Below are 22377 nucleotides of genomic sequence, written 5' to 3'. Positions count from 1 at the left end.
CTCCTCCTGGGTCTGGAAGGTGGGTCTTGGACAGAAGAGAGACTGAGACTCGGGCATGGTAAGGGACTGGCGAGCTAACCTTCCGAGTCAGGAACAGAGTGAAGATTCAACACCCAGTCTGTCTGATTCCTAGGCAGAAGCTCTGATCTGAACTCGCCGGCCCTAATCCCCCCTCATGGACTTCAAGTTGAGGGTTCAGTAAGGGACAGGGCAACCCAGGGCAGAGCCTTCTCACGAAGAACCTCAGCTCAAGGGCCCTGGATGAGCATGGCCTTACCGCTTGGGCCTTCTCAAAGTGTTGGTACATTCAAGAGTGTCTGGGAGGCGACGGGCAGTTAGGGTAGAGAAGGGACCGATATGAGAATGATGTACCACAGCCCTGGAGCACTGTCCTCCCGTAGTTCATCCATTTGCTCAAGCGGGCACCAGTAACGTCTCCATCGTGAGACTTGTTGTTACTGTTTTTGGCATACGTCACGGGGAGCTTGCCAGGCTTTGCTGTGTGAATGGGATACTCTCGGTACCTTGCTGGGCTCTCAGAGAGGGGTGAAGGAATCGAACCCAGGTCAGCCACGTGCAAGGCAAACACCCTACCCACTGTGCTGTCACTCCAGCTCTTGGAAATAATCATTTTGGTCAGGAACTGAGTGTTGAAAGTAGGTAAAGGGATATGCCTGATATACCTTTCAGTGTCTGTATTGCAAACCATAAGGCCCAAAATAGGGGCGGGGGGGGGGGGGGAGAGAGAGAGAGAGAGAGAGAGAGAGAGAGAGAGAGAGAGAGAGAGAGAGGAAAAGTTCCCGTCATACAGGCAGGGAGGATGGAAGGGAAACTGGGGACACTGGTAGTGGGAAATGTATACTGGTGAAGGGACAGAAGGGACAGGTGTTGGAATATTATATAACTGAAACCCAATGAGGAAGTACTTTGTAACTGTGTATCTCATTGTGACTCAATTAAAAAGCACCCCTAAATAAATAAATAAATAAAAACAAATCACCCCTCCCACATTTTGGTGCATAGGTTTAGAGGGTCTGGAGCGATAGCACAGCGGGTAGGGCTGTGCAAGCGGCCAACATGGCCGACCTGAGTTCGATTCTTCCACCCCCTTGGAGAGCCCGGCAAGCTACTGAGAGTATCTTGCTCCTGTGACATATTCGATATGCCAAACACAGTAACAAGTGTCACAATGGAGACGTTACTGGGCCTGCTCAAGCAAATTGATGAACAACAGGAGGACAGTGACAGTGACAGGTTTAGAGGGATAGTACAGCGGCAAGGTGCTTGCCTTGCATGGCACTAACACTGGTTAGATCCCGGAGCACCACTAAGCGTGACCCCTGAGCAAAGAGCCGGGTGGTAACCCCTGAACTCTGCCAGGCATGGCCCCAAAACCCACCCTCTTAAAAAGAAATGTAGGTGCTTTCCTCTTTCAGTCTGTGTGGCATAGCACGACACAAATGATGATCGAAATATTGTTTTGTGATTACTAATTACTAGTGATTAACAAGTAACGCTATTTCCGCATCTTCATTTCTCTCTGACAGGAGAAAATACTTTCGTTCTTCTGAGCTTCTGAACTCCTCATTTCACTCTGGTGGAAATACACACAATAACAGCATTGCCCTCTGGCAGGTGGGGTGGATGATAGTCTGAGGAGCTGATGAAAAGCGCCCCCTGGCTTCTGGTCCTGAGTACTAGACCTAGATCCCAGGAAGCAATCATCCCCTCCCCCCCGAAAACAGAGCTGTTTCAGGACTTGGTCTTCACCCCAAAGGAGCTGAGTCATGAGTCAGGGGGTTAAGGAAAGGGACCCATACTTTGCTTCGAAACAGACCGAGCTGGGTTCAATCTTAACTCTAGCCACTCATGAGCAGAATGACCTTGAGTCTCCTCTCAGTCTGAGCTTTGCTTTCTCACCTGTAAGATGGGCACAGTAAGGGGAGGATGAAAAGCCACAGTAACCTGGAGCACAGAGCCTGGTCTGGGACCCACAGGACAAGTGGGTCATGCTAGGATTGTTCCCCAAATTACCCCTGGGGAAGACACACCACTGTCCACTGTCAGAGTTTTCCCTGGCTCAACCACTAAAGGTCACTGGGCCTGTCGGGAGCACCCCAAGTCCTGAATTCTCTGGGAACTTGGCTTTTGCCAGGGGAACCTGACATTTCTAAGAATAACATAGATTAATTGGCCTTGATTTGTCAGTAGCTGATGGCTTGAGATGTAGGAAGCAGATATCTTTGGGTGTCAGTCCTGCCTTAGAGCATCAAGGCCGGTGCTCCAAAGCTTCTTCCTAGCATAACAATCCCCAGCCTCCTCCCTTACCTGGTCCTTAGTGGGCATTCTCCCTCAGCCACTATTTAACCATTGCCTTTCCTAATAAACTTGGTAACATGACCATGAGTCCATGCCCCGCGTGGATGGATCTCCCAGCTTCTTCCTGGCGTGAGCATCTTTGAGCCATCAGTCCTAGACCATGTGATCGTCTCTGTTTCCAGTTCTCAGAGCGGTACCGACAGCTCTAAGTGGCGCAAATTGTTGTTCCAAAACACACCACTGAAAAGCCAGGAAAGACCCTCCAGGGTAGCCCGGTGCCCCCAGTGGCCCCATTTCGATGACCAGGACTTGTTTGCTTACCTTTCCGAGCAATGGGTCCCAAGTCGAGCACCCGATCTGGGTTGATAGTCTCCACTTCGCTGCGGAGCTGGTTTTTGTAGCAAGTCTGTGGGGTGGAGAATTCCCGTTATATCACCACTTCTATCCAGTTGCTTCCACAGAGGCAGCTCTGACCTGAGGATGGGGTCCACCCAGCAAAGACCCTAACTATGAGACTGTTGTTACCTTCATCTAGAAAGATCTCTCTGGGCATGCATCTCACCACACCCTCTCATTTATCTAATTAGGGACAAAGAACATCACCTCCCTACTGCCATCAAACAGCATCTTTCTGATTGGGATGGTTGCTGTGAGGCATGGATGCAGCATGTGAGCATGTAATGAGGGCTCCATAAAGACCCCACTAAGTGTTGAGCAAGCAATGACCTATGGGATTAAGGGCAGCTAGGCCAGTTCCCAACTCGGATCATCCCAGCCATGTGGCCTCTGGTTCAGGGACTTCTCTAAGGTTCCCTCCCTTGTGGGTCCAGTGGGGTAAAAGGAGCTCCTAGGGGCGTGGGGGGGGTGTTGTTGTAAGTATTTGATTAGGAAAGTTAGCTCAAAGTTTTCTTTATGCTGGAGAAGTGCTAACTAAGTCATATGATGCTCTGTTTGTCTTATCTAGTACCAAGGAAAACTTGTGGGCAGGTTGCATCAGCTGCTCTGCTTCATAGGTCCCCAGGAATTTCTCACAACTGGGCCTTCAGAAGGATTAAACACCACCCATTCCTCCTTCTTCCTCTCCTCTCTTCCTCTCTTCCACCCATCCAACGATCTCCTGATTTTCTATTTCTTCATCCAATCACCTATTTTTGTCCAACCCTCCTCTATATCTCCCTCCCTCCCTTCCTCCCTCCTTTCCTTCCTTCCTTGCTCCCTCCTTCCCTCCCTTCATCCCTCCCTCCCTCCCTCCCCCTCCCTCCCCCTCCCTCCCTTCTTTCCTTCCTTCCTTGCTCTCTCCCTCCCTCCCTCCCTCCTTTCCTTCCTTCTTCCCTCTCTCCCTCCCTCCATCCCTCCCATTCTTCCTCCTTTTCTCCCTCCCTCCTTACCTCCCTCCCTTCCTTCCTCCACCCCTCCCTTCTTCCGTCCCTTCTTCCCTCCCTTCCTTCCTTCCTTCCTTCCTTCCTGCCCTCCCTCCCTCCTTTTCATTCTTCCCATTCACAATTCCCATAAACATGTAAAGGGAAAATATTAGGCACCAAGTCCTAAGCCCTGAATAATCCAGTTCAAAGAGATACTCACGGGCGTGCACTGTTCATTCAGGGGATCACAGAGATAGACCTCACAATGCAGGAACACCAGGTCACTATTCCCAGCAAACATGAACATCTGAACTGAGAAGCGGGTTTTTTCAGACACCCCATTCTCCACCACAGAGACTGTAGGATCAGATGGATTTGGGCAGCTGGGAGGATGACAAAGGTCAAAGGTGTAATTTTTACACAGGTCAGGGATGCTGAAGATCTTAGCTGCCTCTCTTATGTGTGATCAGTCTAAGCACGTCATGAAAGGGAATGAAACAAACAAACAAACAAACAACACCAAGATTTCCTCTAAGCTGTACCTTCCGCTTGGATCCACTTCTAGCTAAGGGACCCTGAGCAGGTGACTGAGCTTCACTGAGTCTCACTTTCCTTCCCCATAGAGGGGAGACAGAAGTCTGGACCTTCTAGGGTGGGTGTGAGCATTTAGTGAGATAATTTTTTTTGCATCATACCAGGTAATGCACTCCTGGCTCTGCCCTCAGGAATTACTCCTGGCGGTGCTCGGGGGACCATATGGGAGGCTGGGGATCGAACCTGGGTCGGCACATGCAAGGCAAATGCCCTACCCGCTGTGCTATACCTCCAGCCCCCTTAGTGAGATAACTTAGCTATACTGGGTGGCACATAACTAAACTCGGAGGTAAATATCAGCCAGCCTTGTTACTGTGGTTGAGTTGGCTCTTCCCGATACATGTTGGTTAATGATACCCAATACCGGCCCAGCTCTTTCCGTGCTGATCATCCTTAGTCACCTGAGATCTATTACTGCTTAACAGACTCCCTATCTTTGAACTCTGAGCCCATTGCCAGCGTCAAAAAGAATATTGAAGTGAAAACTAGTTGGCCTATATCAGTCATGCTATAGAACTCTTTTCTATGTATGCTAAAATTTCACAAGTGTTATTTCTTGGGTCACAGGGACTAGAGATGCTAACACCAGATTATAAAAAAGAAAGAAAGAAAGAAAGAAAGAAAGAAAGAAAGAAAGAAAGAAAGAAAGAAAACTCGCCATCCCAATTTCTGGGCAGGTCTAAGTGATCCTTTCCCTCCCAGAACTCCCTGAGTCCATAGGTGAACCCCAGAGTTGGTCCCATACCTATTTTTTTTCTTTTGAGTCACACCTGGCGATGCTCAGGGGTTACTCCTGGCTCTGCACTCAGAAATTACTCGTGGCGGTGCTCAGGGGACCATATGGGATGCTGGGAATCGAACCCAGGTGGGCCACATGAAAGGCAAACGCCCTCCCCACTGTGCTATTGCTCCAGCCACACTCCCCATACCTATTTTTGATGATGAAATATTTCACGGGGTCGTTCTTGTCTCGGGAGGGAGTGGCATAGCAGTTCCTCAGCAACAGCTTGAAGCGGGAGGTGTCCCCTCGCTCCAGGATGGCACCCACATAGAGCAGGGACTCCACTGGCAGGATGACCTTGTCCCCTTCATAGGGAAATCTGTAGTCAGAGTCCTGGAAGACGGCCATTCTGACAGTGAATTCTCCGTTCCCGCTCGCGTTGATGCTCACGGTGCTGGAAGAGGAGCATGGCGAGAGGGCTCGGGGTCAGGGCGGTCCGTGAGAGCAAAGTCACTCTAGCCAAGCTCGGAAGGGAGAGGGATAGCTGGGCCTCCCGCAGGAGACGGCCTGGGCCCCAAACTTGGCATCCACTCCAAGATCTCTAGTGAAATGCTCATCTTAACTAAGTCCTTTTCATGGTTATTTTATTTATTCTTCTGGGGCAGTGGGAGGGAGGGGGGAGTGGAGGCGGTCACTCCTAACTCTGGACTCAAGGCTCACTCCTGCCTGTGCTGAGGAAACTATATAGGGTGTCAGGGGTCAAACCGGGGTGGATAACATTCAAGGCAAGTGCCTTTAGTCTCTCTCTCTCTCTCTCTCTCTCTCTCTCTCTCTCTCTCTCTCTCTCTCTCTCTCTCCCCTCCCCTCCCTCTCCTTCCTCTCTCCCTTCCTCCTTCTCACTGTCCCTCCTTCCTTTCTCTTCCTCTCTCTCCCTCAATCCCTCTCCCTCTCTCTCTTCTTTCTCTGTCTCTCCTCTCTTCCTTCTCTCCCCTCTCTCTCCCTTTCTCTTCTCTCTCTGTCTCTCCTCTCTCTTCTCATCCCTCCCTCCTCTCCTCTCTCTCTCTCTCTGTCTTTCTCTCTCTCCCCATCATTGTGATTATTTTTTTTTTTTGCTTTTTGAGTCACACCTGGTGAAGCACAGGGGTTACTCCTGGCTCTGCACTCAGGAGTTACACCTGGCGGTGTTCAGGGGAATTGAACCCAGGTTGGCCGCATGCAAGGCAAATGCCCTACCTGCTGTGCTATCTCTCCAGCCCCTCATTGTGATTTTTTATGTGCCTCAACTCAACACAGCCTTGCAAAGTAGAAATAAAACTAGAAAATTCTAATGCTCCCTTTCTGTGAACCTGCGGGCTCTGAGGGCAGGAGAAGGATATCCCAGTGCTGACAGGCACAGAAAGGGCCCCGAGAAGCCTGGGGATGCACAGGAATTTATTTAACGAGGCCCCGTTCTGGCTCAGGGACACAGCAGCATGGAGGCACGTAAGAGCACTGGTCCAGGTGGAATCCCATCTGGGTTGCTCATGGGGGCTCTTTCTGGGGGGCAGTGGGGCAGTCAAAGTTAATCTCAGCTCCCACCCCGGATCAGCAGGAGAACCTTCCCGCTGCCACCCTCTGCCTCCCCCTCCCCACCTCCGTCCCCCTCGGGGGCCCCGTTCCCTGGTCCCAGGGCACCCCACGCATTCATCTCGCTTGTAAATAATTATTAATATCATTTGTGGCTTAATGCTTTCTTCCTCGAGATGAATGACATTATCTCGTGTTGTTCTTTGGCATGTTTAATTAACACGGCTCCACGCTGCGGCCTTGTTTCATAATGATAGTCTCTAATTGCCACAAAATAGTATCTGTCTGCTTCATGCTGAAGATTAATGTCCGAGCACAGGCAAGGCATGAATGAACAATGGAGGGAGTGGAAGCTCCCGAAGGTGGTGGGGAGCACGCAGTGGACTGAAGTGAGAGTGAGCCTGGGCAGGGTTATGGGTTAGAGGGAAGGGTCAGCACCTTACCTGACAATGGGCTGCAGGGCTGTTTCAAGGCTGGCCTTCATGTCCAGCGGGTAGGCGCATTGGAAGTTGACACTGAGAAGTTTGTCTCTGATGATTAAATCATTGACCAAAGAGAGGGTGTTTTTGTAGATGACATGTGTTCCATTTTTCTTTGGCATAAAAACAAATCCAGGGGGTCAGAGATAGTACAGCAGGTAAGATACTTGCTTTGCGTGGAGCCAAGCCAGGATCAATATCCAGCACCCCATAAGGTCCCCCTTCCTCCTCTCCCGGCCCCACCCCTGGAGTGATCCCTGAGCACAGAGCCAGAAATAAACCCTGAGCGAGTTGGGTGCAGTATCTCACACACACACAGACACACACACACACACACACACACACACATTCCTTTACACCAATAATCCAACATATAATTGTATATAATTGTACATAAGTACAAAATTATAAACATAAACAATGATTGTATTTTATAAATTATATAAATATAAAACAATAGTTATTCAAGGCATCATTCACAGCAAATAGCAATCGAAAACAAGCAAGCTAAAAGGCAGAAGAGTGACAACTGGTCAAATTCAGGATTCACATAACACAACGCTATCAAACCCTTACAGAAAACAAATGAGAGCAGGGGTCGGACGATGCTGTTGGACCTGGGACTCAGTTTGGGTCCCTGTCAGTCACTGCTACCGACCATGGCAGCTGTCCCGATTTTTGCTCTCAGTGACCCATGCTATGTGGGAAGGGGAGCGAGGACCTCAGATCAAAATCTACAACAAACTACCAACCTCTGGGCAGGTCAAGCATGATCTTGCTTGCTCTTGGTTGGCACCTTCTGTGTTTCCCCCAATTAAGTCATTCCTAAGCTCGACCCACTTTTCTTGAGTTCAAGCATCAGCGCTGGGCTGGGTTCCCCGCAGTAGCTCTCATGCATCATCTTTCATACCTTTCCAAGCCCAAAGAGGCTAAGCGACATGCTCCAGGTCACAAAGCTATTGAGTTTCCACCCCCCACCTCCACCCCCGCCTCAGCCTAACTCCCACCTTCACGTAGTGGGGGTATGAACACCGCTCACCTCCAGAATGTTCCCGCAGGCCGTAGCCTGGGTGGGGATGGTCATCGACACCCAGTTGTCCTCCTCCTTCTGCATGATACCACTGCAGTTACGGTCCCGCAGGTAGGCTTCGACTTTGTCCCTAAAGCCCAAGCCTCCCAGCTGACAGCTGTCCAGAGACACCTTCATCTCCCGATTCCCGCAGCTGAGCTGGTTTCGCAGAGTATGGGTTTCTGGAAAGACAAGAGGAGAGTTGACGGGGGTCTGGAGGCAGCAGGCAGCGCCTCTGGGTAAAGGCCCCACAAGGTTCTGCTCACTGGGAAATGACTTGGAAGACCTGGGACCAGGGTGGGGGATGTTGACCAAGAAGCACCTGGTCCAAGATTCCAGCTCACCCTCCGGGCAGGTCTGGGGAGGACCTTCAGATCTAGTTGCCTTGGGGGGTTGGGGGCTCAAGGAAGCAGGACTGTGCCACATTTCATAGCAGAATCCCAGGGAGAGGCAGACAGGGAGAAGGCATATTTTCTTCCTTTTGTCCATCCATCAGTGCTCCTGTGTTTATTCTTAGACTCACAGATTCACCCAGCATTTATTCAAGCAAACCTCCCTGTGCATCTACTATCTGCTGGATTTTCCTCTCAACCCTGGGAATACAAGCCAGATGGGTAAAACCTCCGTCCCTGAAGAGCTAGGATGCCAATGAGGGGTGGGGTGGAGGGGTGGTTACTAAATTAAGAGAAAGATAATTTTTATTGTATTTGTTAGTAAATTCACCGTCACTGTCACTGTCCTCCCGTTGTTCATTGATTTGCTCGAGCAGGCCCAGTAACGTCTCCATTTTGAGACTTGTTGTTACTGTGTTTGGCATATCGAATACGTCACGGGTAGCTTGCCAGGCTTTGCCGTGTGGGCGAGATACTCTTGGTAGCTTGCCAGGCTCTCCAAGAGGGGTGGAGGAATCGAACCAGCTCAGCCAGGCTGGCTGCGCGCAAGGCAAACGCCCTACCGCTGTGCTATCGCTCCTGTAGTCCCAGCTACTCGGGAGGTTGAGGCTGGAGGATCGCTTGAGTCCAGGAGTTCTGGGCTGTAGTGCGCTATGCCAACCAGGTGTCTGCACTAAGTTAGGCATCAATATGGTGACCCTCCAGGAGCGGAGGACCACCAGGTTGCCTAAGGAGGGGTGAACCGGCCCAGGTCGGAAACGAAGCAGGTTAGCAAATTAAGAAAAAGAAAATTCCGATTATATTTGTTTCTTTTTGTTTGGGGGCCACACCCTGTACTGCTTAAGGCTTCCTGCCTCGTTGCTCAGGGATCACTCCTGGCTGACTTGGGGGAGGGGAGTGGGGGGCATATGGGATGCCAGGGATTGAACCCGGGTCAGCCACATATAAGGCAAGTGCCCTACCCACTGCACTATTGCACTAGCCCTTCCTGTGGTATTTGTGAGTGTGTGGATTCTCCAAAGGTACACAAACACCTTCTTCAGATGCTTGGAACATTTAACATGAAGATAAAGAAAACACAGATCGAGCTGGAGTTTCATGTTAATACCTGCATTCGAACAGAGATTACATGGTCATAGCACTTGTAGTACTGTCCTCCTGTTGTTCATCAATTGCTCGAGTGGGCACCAGTAACGTCTCCATTGTGAGACTTGTTACTGTTTTTGGCATATCGAATATGCCACGGGGAGCTTGCCAGGCTTTGCCATGCGGGCGGGATACTCTCGGTAGCTTGCCGGGCTCTCCAAGAGGGACGGAGGAATTGAACCTGGGTCAGCCCCATGCAAGGCAGATGCCCTGCCTGCTGTGAAGTATGATGAGAATTCTAATGGCGGTTACTCCAGGGGCTCAAGGAACATGGGATGTCCTTCTAGGTCAGTTGCTTAAGTCAGGGTAGGATTCACAGAGGGCTGAAACTTGGATGGGGTGGGGGGTTTTACGGGAAATAAAGCAAGTGAGGGCATCCCCATCTAAGGAAATGGAAGAGGTGAGGTGGGGTGGGGGACCAGATGGCGTGTTTGTCAAGCCGAGATGTCGGAAACCCAGAAACTCAGAATACAGGGCAGGGAGGAGTAAGCAACAGGCATACGGCAGAGGGGTCCTACATGAAGCGCTGGTCACCCACGGGACACCCAGCAGCCAAGAGCAGGGCCCTGTCCAGCCCAGCCAACCAAGGGACCACACAGATGCCCTTGGGGTCATCCCGCTGTAAGGTGAATCCTCCCCCAAAGTCCCATCCTGTGATAGCCGAACCCCAGAAAATAAGACATACCCCTGGAGCAGAGAATGCATGGTGAGCCCACTCACCGTGATCCCCATCCCTCTTCTCCACAGCCCTCTCTGGGTTGACACCACACGCTCAGGCTGGGTTTTCTCTGCATAAGCTTGTCCCTCTATCTGAAACCCTCTGCAATACTGTGATCGGAGAAAGGCAAGCTTGGCTGCTGGGTGACCTGGGGGGTGAGTTTGAGTCCCAGGGACCCTATCCGTGGGCCCTCAGCCCCTTGCTTACCTCCTGACTTGAGAGACTCCTCACTCCCCAGCTTGCCCATTTATCCCGCCCCACTGTCAATCCCACGATACCCCCGCAGGGTGGGGGATTCAGCCTTTAACCGACTCCTCTTCTACAGGGGAGCACTGTGAGGCTCAGAGCGGTGGGATGCATGAGCCCCACATTTACCACACAGCCAATCCGGGAGGGCTCACGAGTCTGTGGTAGGCTAAACCCATGCCTCTCCCGTGGACCTCTCCTGTGGGTGCATGAATGCAGACCCCTCCTCTGTGTTGGTCCTTCCTGGCTCAAACCCACCCAGGCCAGAGCCTCTCGGTGAAGCCCAGCTGGACATGTGTCTCGCTTCTACCCTCCTGTCACGGAAATTTCCTGGGCTTGAAGAACACAGTTTCCTTGCCTTGTGTCCCCACACCCCCGGCCCACACTCTCCTCTACCGCCCCCCTCCCCCCACCTCTGCCAGATGCTCACCTGTGATGTTGAGGCCCGGCCGGCAGAAGCAGCCCCATCTGCCATTCTCGTAGCGACACTCCTCTTCTGGACGGCAAGCCTTGTCACACTTGTTTTGTGCAGTTAAATGGTCTGGGGAGGGGAGGCACGTAGGAAGGGATCAGGATACAAAGCCGGGTGGTCCTGAGGTCACCAGGATCAGCTGTGTCTGCCTGCTGGGGGCATACTCGCTCTGTCCCTGTCTGTGGGCTTCTTACTGGAAGGACCAACCCCCTAACCCAGATGCCCTGACTTCTAGTCCAGAGAACTGGGAACCACCCCAAAGTGACCATCTCACAGTTCCCTTCACAGAAGATGTCCCTTCTCTGTCCCAGCTCATTTCGTTGCTCACTGGAGGAGACCTGGTAGCATCGTGGCTCAGAACAGGTTCCAGGGAACCTGGATTCAACTCTCAGCCCCCACCGTGCCAGTTTGTGGTGCTGGGGGAGCAGCATAAGCTCTCTGTGCCACAGTCCCCCCCCCCCCGCCTGCTCTGGGGTGATGGTACTTTCATGATGCTGGAGGAGTTTAACCAGCTAAATCGCTTAGGAACAGGAGCAAAGACTTGAGGATCACTGTCATCAGTTGTTACTGATGCCATCATCTATCATCTTATGTCAGAAATCTGAAGGCCAGAGAGCTACATGAATTGCCTAAATCAGAGTGAGCCTGGATTAATAGAACACTGTACACATGGAGGTATAGATAAAGATAGATACTAGGGATCAGGTAGATAAATGATAGATGGATGGATGGGTGGGTGGATGGATAAAAGATGGATAAATGGATGCATGGACAGATGAAGAGTTGGTTGGATAGGTGGATGAACGAATGGATGGATAGATGGAGAAGTGGATGTATGGATGGGTAGATGGAAAGAAGGGATGAAGTGAGGAGGGAGGAAGGAAGGAAGGATAGTAGAAAGGAAGGAAAGAAGGAAGGAAAGATAAAAGGAAGGACAGATATAAGGAGGGAAGGATGGAAGGAAGGATAATAGGAAGGAAGGAAAGATAGACGGAAGGAAGGATGGAAGGAAGAAAGGAAAGATGGAAGGTAGAAAGGAAGGAAGCAAGCAAAGAAGGAAGGATAATAGAAAGGAAGGAAAGAGAAAGGATGGAAGGGAGGAAGGAAGGGAGGAAGGAAGGAAGGAAGGAAGGAAGGATGGAAGGAAGGGAGGATAGTAGAAAGGAAGGAAAGATATAAGGAAGAAGGAAGGAAGGAAGGAAGGAAGGAAGGAAGGAAGGAACGAAGGAAGGAAGGAAGGAAGGAGAGGAGAGGAGAGGAGGGGAGAAGAGGGGAGGGGAGGGGAGGGAAGGGGAGGGGAGGGGAGGGGAGGGGAGAGGAGAGATCTCAGGATCATCCCCCTTCAATCTGATACCCCAACTTCCCTTGAAATAGAGGCCTGTGCACCCTGACGACATTCCATGGGGCAGCAACGGGCAGGGCCAGGCGGGGGCTATTTGGGTGCCTCCCGACCACTCTGCCTGCCTTGAGCGTTTCCCCTGACACTGTTTCCTCTGCATGCCGGCCACCCACCTGTGCAGTACCGCAGGTCGCAGTCAGGTGTGCCCTGCAGCTTGTACACAAAGTAGCCGCCTGTGCAGGCCTTCACCAGCACCTCAGACTCCCACAGGCAGCAGTTGCCACTCCAGTGGGCACAGGTTTTGCGACTGACGATGCCCTCGTTCACGGTGGGGTGCAGCCCATTCAGCCACATGGGGGCAAGGGTGTCGCACTGGAACACTGGGACACAGGTCTCTGGCAGCCTCACGCCCCCGTCACCCATGAAGCGGTACCAGCCTATCAGATCCTTGTCACACTTTGGCTCATCACCGGCCTCGAAATCTGTGCTTCGGGTGGGGTCATTCAGGATGAGGTGATTATCGCAGGGGTCAATGCAGTTTCCACCCGAGGTGCCACAGTCCAGGCCCACCTTGGAGGATTGGTTTCTGTAACCTGGAAGCAGAAATGGACGTGTGGTGGGAATCCACAGGAATTTTGCTCCCTAGCTCACGCTGTGCAGGATGTGCCGATGAGCCTAAATATTTGCACATGATCCGGGGAGTGCCTGGCGGTCTTCAGCCCCGTGGAGCCAGAACAGCGGGACCTTGGCACAAGATTGTCTCCAAGCCTGTAGACATGAAGCTCCCCACCCTCACCCGCCCCCGCCCCCGCCCCCGCCCCCAAATCTCTTTCACTAGGCGACCCCTCCAGCCCTCCCTGGAGTTGTGCAATGTTCCCTTTGGTCCTCTTTGTACCATTTTCTGGACTCTTGAGAAATGTCATCCAGGCTCATCGGATAATAAGTATTCAACATTGCTAGAGGGAACAGAGTGAGAACAGAAGTGGTCATGAGCCCCTTGGGCGCCTAGAAATAACCCCGGATCTGATAATGTCTTTAGATGCTGCCTGTGTGTAAGTGTCAAGTAGAGGGTTTGGTTAGTTTTCTTTCTCTTTTTCTTTTTCGTTTTTTGGTTGGGGGGTGGGTGGCACATGGGCACTGCTCAGGGTTTCCTCCTGGCTCTGCACTCAGTGATCACCCCTGGCAGTGCTCAGAGAACCTCATAGAAGGCCAGGTTTCAGCCCCAGGCTGGCTGTGTGCAAGGCAAGTGCCCTCCCTGCCCTACTTCTGCTCCAATCCTGGATTTGTTTCCCGAAAGCAAGAAGAGACTGGCTGGGGCTCCACGTTCCCCGATCTGAGACATTGTCCCCTGCCAGGCCTGGAACCAGGGTGCTCTGTCTCTGCACCACTGACTGGCTGGCTGGGTGATTCAGGGTCATGGGGATGGTTCTGCACTTGGGGGTTGAGTGGTGTTGGCCAGAATCCCGGGACTTCTCTCTAATCCTGCCCTCCCCCTCCCCCCCCCCCAGATGTCTCCTGACAGGTCATCACCTGTCCCCAGCAGAGCAAGATGGAAGTGCTGACCTCACAGGACACTCGGATGACTGAACTCCAGGTTTTGGAGCGCTTCAGGTACTGAGATGTGTGACAAGCAATGGAATGAAGGGGGAGCAGGGGCTTGGGCGGGTCAGCTCTGCACCTGTGGGCCAGCTGACCTTGGCACGTGGTTTAGCTCCTCTGAGATGCATCTGCCAAACAACACCTGTGAGTCACAGGTTCCCGAGGCCCTGTCAAGGGGTTTGCTCACCTGTGTCAACTGGCCTGATCCATATGTACTATGGCCCCTTCAACGATTCTCTTTAGAAGTTTGTTTTCTCCAGTGGAATGTCTTCTGGGACCCCCCCCCCCAAAGCCTGATGTACTGGTTAATTTTTTTTAACACCAATGAAAATAGGTACACATACAGCTTTCCAAAAATATCCCAAGTGTTTGCCAAGCACCCCATATTCTTCTTAGGGTGAGGTACGTGCTGTTTTTTGGGGGTGGGGGTAGGTAAAGCCCAGATCCCAAGAGGATGAAGTGAGATAGTTGGTGGGTGCTCTAATTCCCTTCTCTAGCTCTGGTTGATGAGTGCAAGGGTGCGAGACTGAATGCTAAACCATGCATGCCCATGGGACCCCCCCCCCCCACTTACGATGCAACTTATGGGACTTGTAGAAAAAGAGGTGCTCAGGGCTTGTTAAGGAAAAAAGCTGGTGCTCTTGTTAATCTTGGATTATTTTCAGCTCAGGCTGTATCTTCTCAAAGAGGGCCATGGCCCTTCCTTTTCTTTCCATTCTGCAGCCTCCCCCTCCCCCCAGGTGATAGGAAAATTTCCCCTGATATTGAACCTGAGAACCTTCCTACTAGCTTCTAGGAGTCCACCCCAACACTTTTTGGAAGACCAGAGAAGGCTCACTAAATCTCATCCTTTCTGATTGCAGATATGCAAATGGACCCAGAGACAGTCAGGGGTTTAGGGTTCTTGCCAAAGCAACAGAACAGTTCTGGTGACCGAGTGATTTGTGCCTCCTGAATCAGGCTTCCCACTCCTCCCCTCCGCCCCCTCTCTGGGCTGGGATGTCAGGCACACATGAGCCTCCTGTTCTTCTAAAGGACTTTCTTATGTGGGTCTTGGAGAAGCAAAGGCTTGATCTCACTTTCTCTATTCTCCTTCCCTTGACTCTTAGTTTCTGGGTCTTCGGTTGAGATGCTGTGAGCCCCTTTCTCTGCACATCAGCCTCCTCCCCAGGTTGAGTCAGGCATGCGATACACAGGGTGAACAGAATGCTTACCTGGTTGCTGAATAGCTGCTTGGGTCAGAAGGCAGACCGAGGCCAGCCACAGGATGTAGGAGCTAGCCATTTTCCCTAAACTGATACACGCAGATCACTCACTGGTATGCGGACTCTCCATGCAGCTAGGAGAAGGGAAAGACCCAGACATTATCAGGGACAGAGGTGGCTCCTTTGGGTGCAAGCATAAGAAGCAAAAACACATGGATTTTGCACCCTGACTTGAACCACTGACTACCTCACTTCCGTAGTTCTTTTAAGACTCCAAAACACCCTCCAGGAAAGGGACTTTCACCACCTTCCTTTTCTAGAGAAGCAGCTGAGACTCAAAGTATACTGACTGCAAAAAAAATTTACTGATTCCCTCCAATGCAAACACCAGGCTGGAAGCGTAATAGGTTGCTTAGAAATCCACATCCATGTTCTCAGAAATGGACAAACAGACCCGTGAAGGGTTGTATTATTTTGGGGTGTGCATGCTCTATAGAAAGAAGGTGGGAAGGCTGGAATAGAGACATGCCAAAGGAATGAGTTTGACAGCAAACACACCAAAGGCAAGCATAATGCTGACTGGCACTACAGAATGCTCTAGAAGGTCTCTGGGCTTGACCACCAGGTCAAACTGGGTCTTCTGTTTTCTTTGCCCCAGCACAGTGCACACAGGAGCACTTAACAAGGATTTAGAGGTGAACAAATAAAGAGACAGTAGAGTTGGGTAGAAGCTAAAAGCTGTGAAACCTGCCAACACTTATATTAGAACATTTCCTCTGAGCCAGAGTGATAGTACAGTGGGTAGGGCATTTGCCTTGCATGCGACCAACCCCTGGTTTGATCCCTGGCATCCCATATGGTCCCTCAAGCATTGCAAGGTGTAATTTCTGAGCACAGAGCCAGGAGTAACTCCTGGGCATCACGAGGTGTGACCAAAAAAAGAAAAGAAAAGGAAAGAAAAGAACATTTCCTCTTTGGGGAAATGCTTTCCTCAGTTGGGCAAATTGTTGGATCACATCCTATAGCCTCTGGAAGATTCCAGTTGGAGGCAGTGATCTGTTTCTGGAAGGGATAACATGAATAAATTATGATAGAGGACCCAAGACTCTCCTTCATAGAAAGGACAGTAGAGACCCATCTTGCTAGTGGCAGGGTGAGGTATGGAGACCCGGGGGCAGAAAGGGCCAGGAGGCAGCCGGCAGGGGCATTGCACGCAAGATGGAGCTCAACCCAAAACGGTCATCTGGAACATTTGACAAGGCCAGAGTTTCATCTCCTCGGCTGTCTCCGAAAGTTTTCAGAAATAAACCTGAGCAAGTCCAGTGGGTTGAGGAAGAAGGAGAATGCCCCCTGCCCCAGAATCAGGAGAAAGTCTCTCAGGGGGGCTGAAGCAGGACTTACCAAAGGCAAGAGACCAGAGAACACACCTTCTCCTCTGGCCTGCTGTGGTAAAGCTAGCCTACTGGGAACTGGGTTTGTTTTGTTTTTTTTATGGTCATTTCCTACCCACGTGGCTTTTGATGATTGGTGCTGTGGTAGGACCGGAACTAATCTCCCAGGCATACACAGGACTCACTGGGTGTCGGGAAGATAAGATAAGATAAGCAACTGACCACAAAAGATGGTGAAAGAAGGGGCCTTTGCCTCCCTTCTCCAAGGTAAACTTTCCAAACCTCATGCAAATGTTTCTCTGAAGAAAAAAAAAAAGAGCAACATGGTTGAATGTTGACCCTCCTGGTCACTGCTGAGTGTTTTGTATCCATTGCTTCCCACATTTAATCCTTATAACAAACCAGTGACCCCGGTGCCATATTTATTACCAGAAACCAAATACCAATAAAAAGGAAGTCTAATGCCCAAAGGAAAGTGGAGAAAAATCAAACAAGCACTTGTTTACACAATGGATTTTCAATTGTACCCTGTGTTCCTGGCTAATCATCTTAGAAACTTCTGCTCTGTCTGAATGCCACTCAGCTTGGAACCAGTTAGAACAAGATAATAAAGAAGAAAGGGGGACAACGGTGGGTGCTTTTCATTTCTGGCCCATAGGATCTACTCAGCTCCAGATGCCAGATGTCAAGAAGTCAGAGAAGGTCAGTCTAGTGAGGGTGAATCGTGGGATGACAATGATTGGATCAAGATAGGGGTCAGATAAGATAAGGGTCAGAATAGAGGCAGGGGGAGGGTTGGGATTGGGGGCGGATAACTGGGGACATTGGTGGTAGAAAATGTGCACTGGTGGAAGGGTGAGTGTTAGAGCATTGTATGACTGAACTTCAAACACGAAAGTTTGTAACTATATCTCACAGTGACTCAATTTTAAAAAGTTAAGAAAGGGGGTCGGTCAGAACAGCCCTCTTGATCATCAGTTTCCCTCATCTATCTGTAAGTTGCACTAGTAGGCTACAGAGACTGAAAGGAAGTTGTGCACCTTTGGGTTTTTAAATTCCCAAATGTCTCTGACTTTCATGGCAGGTAGAAACCACAACATTTATCAAAGAATAAAATTAGTTTTTTGTTTTTAAGAAATAATCACTGCCCTTCGATGCCACTCTGGAGCTTGTATAAATCCAAGGCCACTGGAGATTGGGAGCACAGGGGTGATAGAACTGAAAAAAACTTTCAAAACTGACCTGAACCCCCCTCAAATTGTTCCATGTCACTTCTCTCTGCCTAATGCATTTGTATAAAAGCATCTGGATGTGGCCCTTACAACCAGTACAAATTTGCGATCCCCAAATCCATCTGGAAGCATAGAATGGATCACTTAGCTAATCATCTGGATCAGGTGTTCACCAAAGTCTCCCTAATGACCACTCTCAACCTTCCCCACCCTTTAAAACAGTCTCATCAGCCATTAGTGCCACTCATTTCCCCATTCCGTTCTCAGCAGGCATCTTGCATTCTCTTTCAAGAAAATTTAGGCCACCACAGCAGACATCCCTTGCCTGTAAACATCCAGTGATTTGTCTCCATCCTCTACTTCCTCTCCCAGTTTCTGGTGAGATGACTGTTCTCATTTTCTTTCTTTTTAAAAAAAATTTTTTATTGTATCACCATAAGATACAGTTACAAAGCTTTCATGTTTGAGATTCAGCCATACAATGATCAAACACCCGTCCCTCCACCAGTGTAAACTTTCCACTACCAATGTCCCCATTATCCAACCTCCCTCCCGCCCCCGCCCCAGTCCTCACCCTGCCTCTATGGTAGGCAAATGCTCAGATATTCTCTCCCTATTTGGGGGCATTATATTTTGTTCAAATTTTCCCATCACCATTCAAGTCTGTCTTCCAGGGGCAAAAGCTAGATCATATACTTTCTATTGCTCATTTTGCATATTATAAAAGGTTGAAATTATGAAATTCTAAGATTGTAAATGGTTAGGTTCCAGAGACAACTCTGGAGGGAGCTATTCCATTTTAGGATTCAATTGGGAGTTTCTGGGACCATATTGTTGGTGTGCCAACATGGTGCCCGGGGGTGGGTTGTGGGCGTGACTTCCAGCATCAGGAGTGGATGGAAACCGGGGTAAGACTGCCCGGTTCCACTGCTGCCATGCGGTTTGGAGATTTAATCCTGAAAGCTGTATACCAAAGTCTTGCTTGTATAAGCCCATGGTCACTGGGGTTCCATCTGGAGTAGGTGGGGAGACTGCACCTGCTCCGTGTGGGGTGCCCTGGTGAAATCGGCTCAGTCTGGGGCCTGGGGAAATCTCTGGTGCTGTGGTGCCCTCCAGGACTGCTGTGGTCGCTGCTGTGTGTGCCAAGATGGCACCTGGGGGCGGGTTGTGGGGTGAGACTTCGGGCATCAAGAGGGCCTGGGGAACTGGGCTGAGGCTGCCTAGTTCTGCTGCCACCATGCAATCTTCCTCATTTTCAAAGTTGGTTTCCCCTCCTGGTGACTTCCCCTTTCCAATCTGAACCACGCTACGGTCACCACCTTGGCAATCCATCGGGCATTTTTCCTGACTTCTTGTCATTGGGTCTGTGTGTTTCTTCCTCTGGGATCTTTGCATTTCCTTGACCTCTCTGTCTGCTTATTTTCTAGATTCTCCTGTTTGGATGCTGGTGTTCTAGTATCCTAATTGCTGTCCTATTTCTTCACTTGTCCTTGAGAAAGCTAGTAGTTTCCCCCTGCCCTTTTTCTTTGGTCCCTCCTATAGTCTCTTCTTTGAAGGTGTCAAGTCATCTCATGGTTTGGAGTCCTGCAGGCTGGTGAGTTCCAAATTTGTATCTTTATCCATGAGCACTCTCTTGAGCTCCTGATGCTTCTCCCCGCTTGTCAGCTGATCTCTTTGGTTGGAGCTAGATACTTGGGGTGCCTGGTACTCAGCCTGCCTGGCTCTGAGCTCAGGAACACCCTTCAGAGTCCCTCTCTTCACTGCATCCTCTAGCTTGAACAATGGTGCCATGGATGACCCAATCACCCACGTGGAAACCCAACTACTTCCTTCCCAGGCTCCCTCCTTTCCCCCTCCACTTTCATGTTTCAAATAACAACCAAGTCTTCCCACTCAGCCTTTTAAGTACTTATTCTGATCTTATTTATTTGTTGTTGGTTAGAAGCACCACGGAATTTTAGGGAGATGGTTTTATACCTCCATGTTCAATTGTTTCTTGAGTCTAGCTTCCTTTTTCATCCCCACCTCACCACATCTCTTCAGAAGTGACCTTAGTTGCTTCGACTGGGCCTCTTGCCGTTGTTCTTGTCCCCTGTGGCCCAAGGTCCCATTGTCATCCCTCCTCGGGTTGGACACCACCACAACTCCTACCTCAGCCAGAGCTGCTCCCCTGTGCATTCTAGGTCACAAGCAGTCCATGGTTCTCCGAATTCCCTCCCACCTTTAAGCTTTGCACCTGTCATTGACCCGGCTCCCGCTGCATTCAGCCTCTGGATGTTCATCCTCTGTTAGGGAGCCCTATGCTCGCCTCTCTGTGCTGATTCCAATCGGAATTCCCCACCCCCGCCCCATCCTCACTCATCTGTCATCTGTTTCTCTCTGAAAGTTGTAAGATCTTCGTGGCCAGGAATCCTGTCTTGGCGATTCTAGCCAGCATCGAGTAAACACTGGCTGGGTAAACAATGGGATAAAACTATCACGCAGATGCTTAAATTCTTGGCTTGTGTAGGATGGCTCAGGGTCATGGCTGCCTGAGTCCTAGTTAACGTTTGATAGAAGGACAAAGGATCCTGTCTCTTGGCTGCATGTGGGTTTTCCCCCCACTGCCTGCAAAGCAACTCCCTGGAGGTTCCCTAGTCCAAGTGCCCTTCTTTCTGGTCTCTCCATATGGGAGGCCTTGCTTGAGCACTCAGAGGGCCTGGCTGGAGAGAGGGTGTAGTGGGTAAGGCACTTGTCTTTCTTGCAGCTAACTGAAGGTAATTGGCCATATTGGATCCCCGGCACATGTGATCCTCCAGGACTGATCCCTGAGAACAGAAGTAATCCAGGAATAATCTCTGAGCACTAGAATGTGTGTCTCCCCAAATAAAAATTAATTAAATTCAATAAGACCACCACAGCTCTATTCTCCTTCTCCTGTTGTTTTCCTCCAACCTTATTTGTCACCATTACCGTGTAAATGTTCTCCCTTTGAAAACTAAGCTTTTGGATTTGCAAAAGCCATTTTGGTGGCTAATTATTTCCTTAGTGTCCATAGAAGTGTCTGTCCTTGAATCCACACTCAAAATATCTGTTGAGGATTGAGCTGAATAAGTAATGGATGCGGGCAAAAAAATGAAAACAAAGAGAAGGACAAGATAAGACAAAGAAAAGACTTAAATGTACTTTCCATCCTTCCCCAACTTGTTGCCTTTGGTCTTGGTTTTCTTTTTTCCTTCGTATAAATGCTGACTTGTCATATCTGAGTCATGGTAAAGACAAGTGTCTGTGTCTTTACCATCACATGTCATTACTGTCATATCTGTGTGTCCCATCAGGTGGGGCCAGGAGACAACTGAGCAGGGGGCTGGCCAGGGCTGGGCTCAGCAGCAGAATCGACGCGTGTCTGCGTGGGATAAGAGGTCCTGGGACTCGACACGCTGTTCTTGCCACCTGTTTGCTGATAAACACGTGTGGTTTTTCCTGGGATCGCCAGGCTCCAGGAACACGCAGGTCCTTGGTTTTTCCCGGAAAGCTAGGGATGGAGTCCAGAGATGCAGCTGGCATCAGGGAAGGCCTTTCCCAAGGGCTGTGATTGCCAGTGACTCGCCTGGAACAGAAATCCTGAGACCCTTGGGAGAGGAGGGTCACTGAGCTGGCAGCCACTTGGTTTCTGGTTGTGCCTTGGTATTGGTTTCTGGAGAATTCCCTTTTGCCAAGCCCTCCCTTCTGATGGGAAGACGCACCAACTTTGCTCTTCTCTGCTGCAGGCCTGTATATTCTGGTGAGTCCAGCTTGGTGGAGGGGGTTCTTGTAGGCATTTCCTAGGCATTCTGGAGACAAGCGTTTATGTTCCCTGCCACTGATGACTGGGAAACTCCTGCCAGCAGAAGTTGCCTCAGTCTCTCCACCAGTGTCCTCCCAACGCCTTGAACAGAGCCTTGAACAGATTGAGGACTCCACTAAGTGTTTCTGAAAGACCGGAAGGACCCAGGGATGGTGTGATTATACTATCTAGGAGGCAGAAACAGCAGCGCCTGCTATAGACCCCACGCCAGCGATGCCTGAAATTGGGCTGATGTGTTCACTGCTCTGGCCCCCCAGCACAGGACCTCACCAAGAGGTCAGAAAATATTCCTGTGTCTGGATGGAGCTCAGAGGTGTTGTGTATGCTATCAAAGGTCACACAGCAGAGTGCAAATGAAACTGAATTTCTGACCAGCTTCTGAACTTCGGGAAAGCAGGAATGGAACCAGGATTTTCACCAGTGGGGCTCCTCAGCACCATGGACAGTGCCCAAGTGTCCTGAGGCTCTATAATTACAGATTGAATGAATGAATGATTTCAAAGATGGAGTCTTTCACACTATGATTATTTTTGCCATACTTTTTATTTCTGTGTTTTATATTCCCTTTTATAGTAGCGTAGGTAACTTGGTTACAGTAGCACTAACTTTCATGGTCTGGATGTACAAAGTTACTGCACCTCCCCCCACAGCTAAGTCCCAGCACCCTTCACCCCTGTCCTTAGGTCACTTCTGGTCCCCTAC

At 50.3% G+C, this 22377-nt stretch overlaps 1 protein-coding gene across 1 annotated transcript; it reads right to left on the bottom strand.

Moving 5' to 3' along the window:
* Positions 1-273: 273 nt before the first annotated feature.
* GP2 (glycoprotein 2) lies at positions 274-16680 on the bottom strand. Its single transcript, XM_056138814.1, has 10 exons — positions 16628-16680; positions 15236-15360; positions 12596-13015; positions 11042-11152; positions 8080-8291; positions 7005-7153; positions 5204-5449; positions 3901-4063; positions 2641-2725; positions 274-317 (listed from the first exon to the last, which is right to left on the bottom strand). Exons 2-10 carry the CDS (start codon positions 15303-15305, stop codon positions 274-276), a joined length of 1500 nt encoding a protein of 499 aa, XP_055994789.1. The 5' UTR covers positions 15306-15360; positions 16628-16680.
* Positions 16681-22377: the final 5697 nt, after the last annotated feature.

This window comes from Sorex fumeus, unplaced genomic scaffold (genome assembly GCF_029834395.1).
Source record: "Sorex fumeus unplaced genomic scaffold, SorFum_2.1 ptg000130l, whole genome shotgun sequence".
In the NCBI taxonomy this organism is placed as follows: domain Eukaryota; kingdom Metazoa; phylum Chordata; class Mammalia; order Eulipotyphla; family Soricidae; genus Sorex; species Sorex fumeus.
This window is presented reverse-complemented; position numbering and strand designations above follow the sequence as displayed.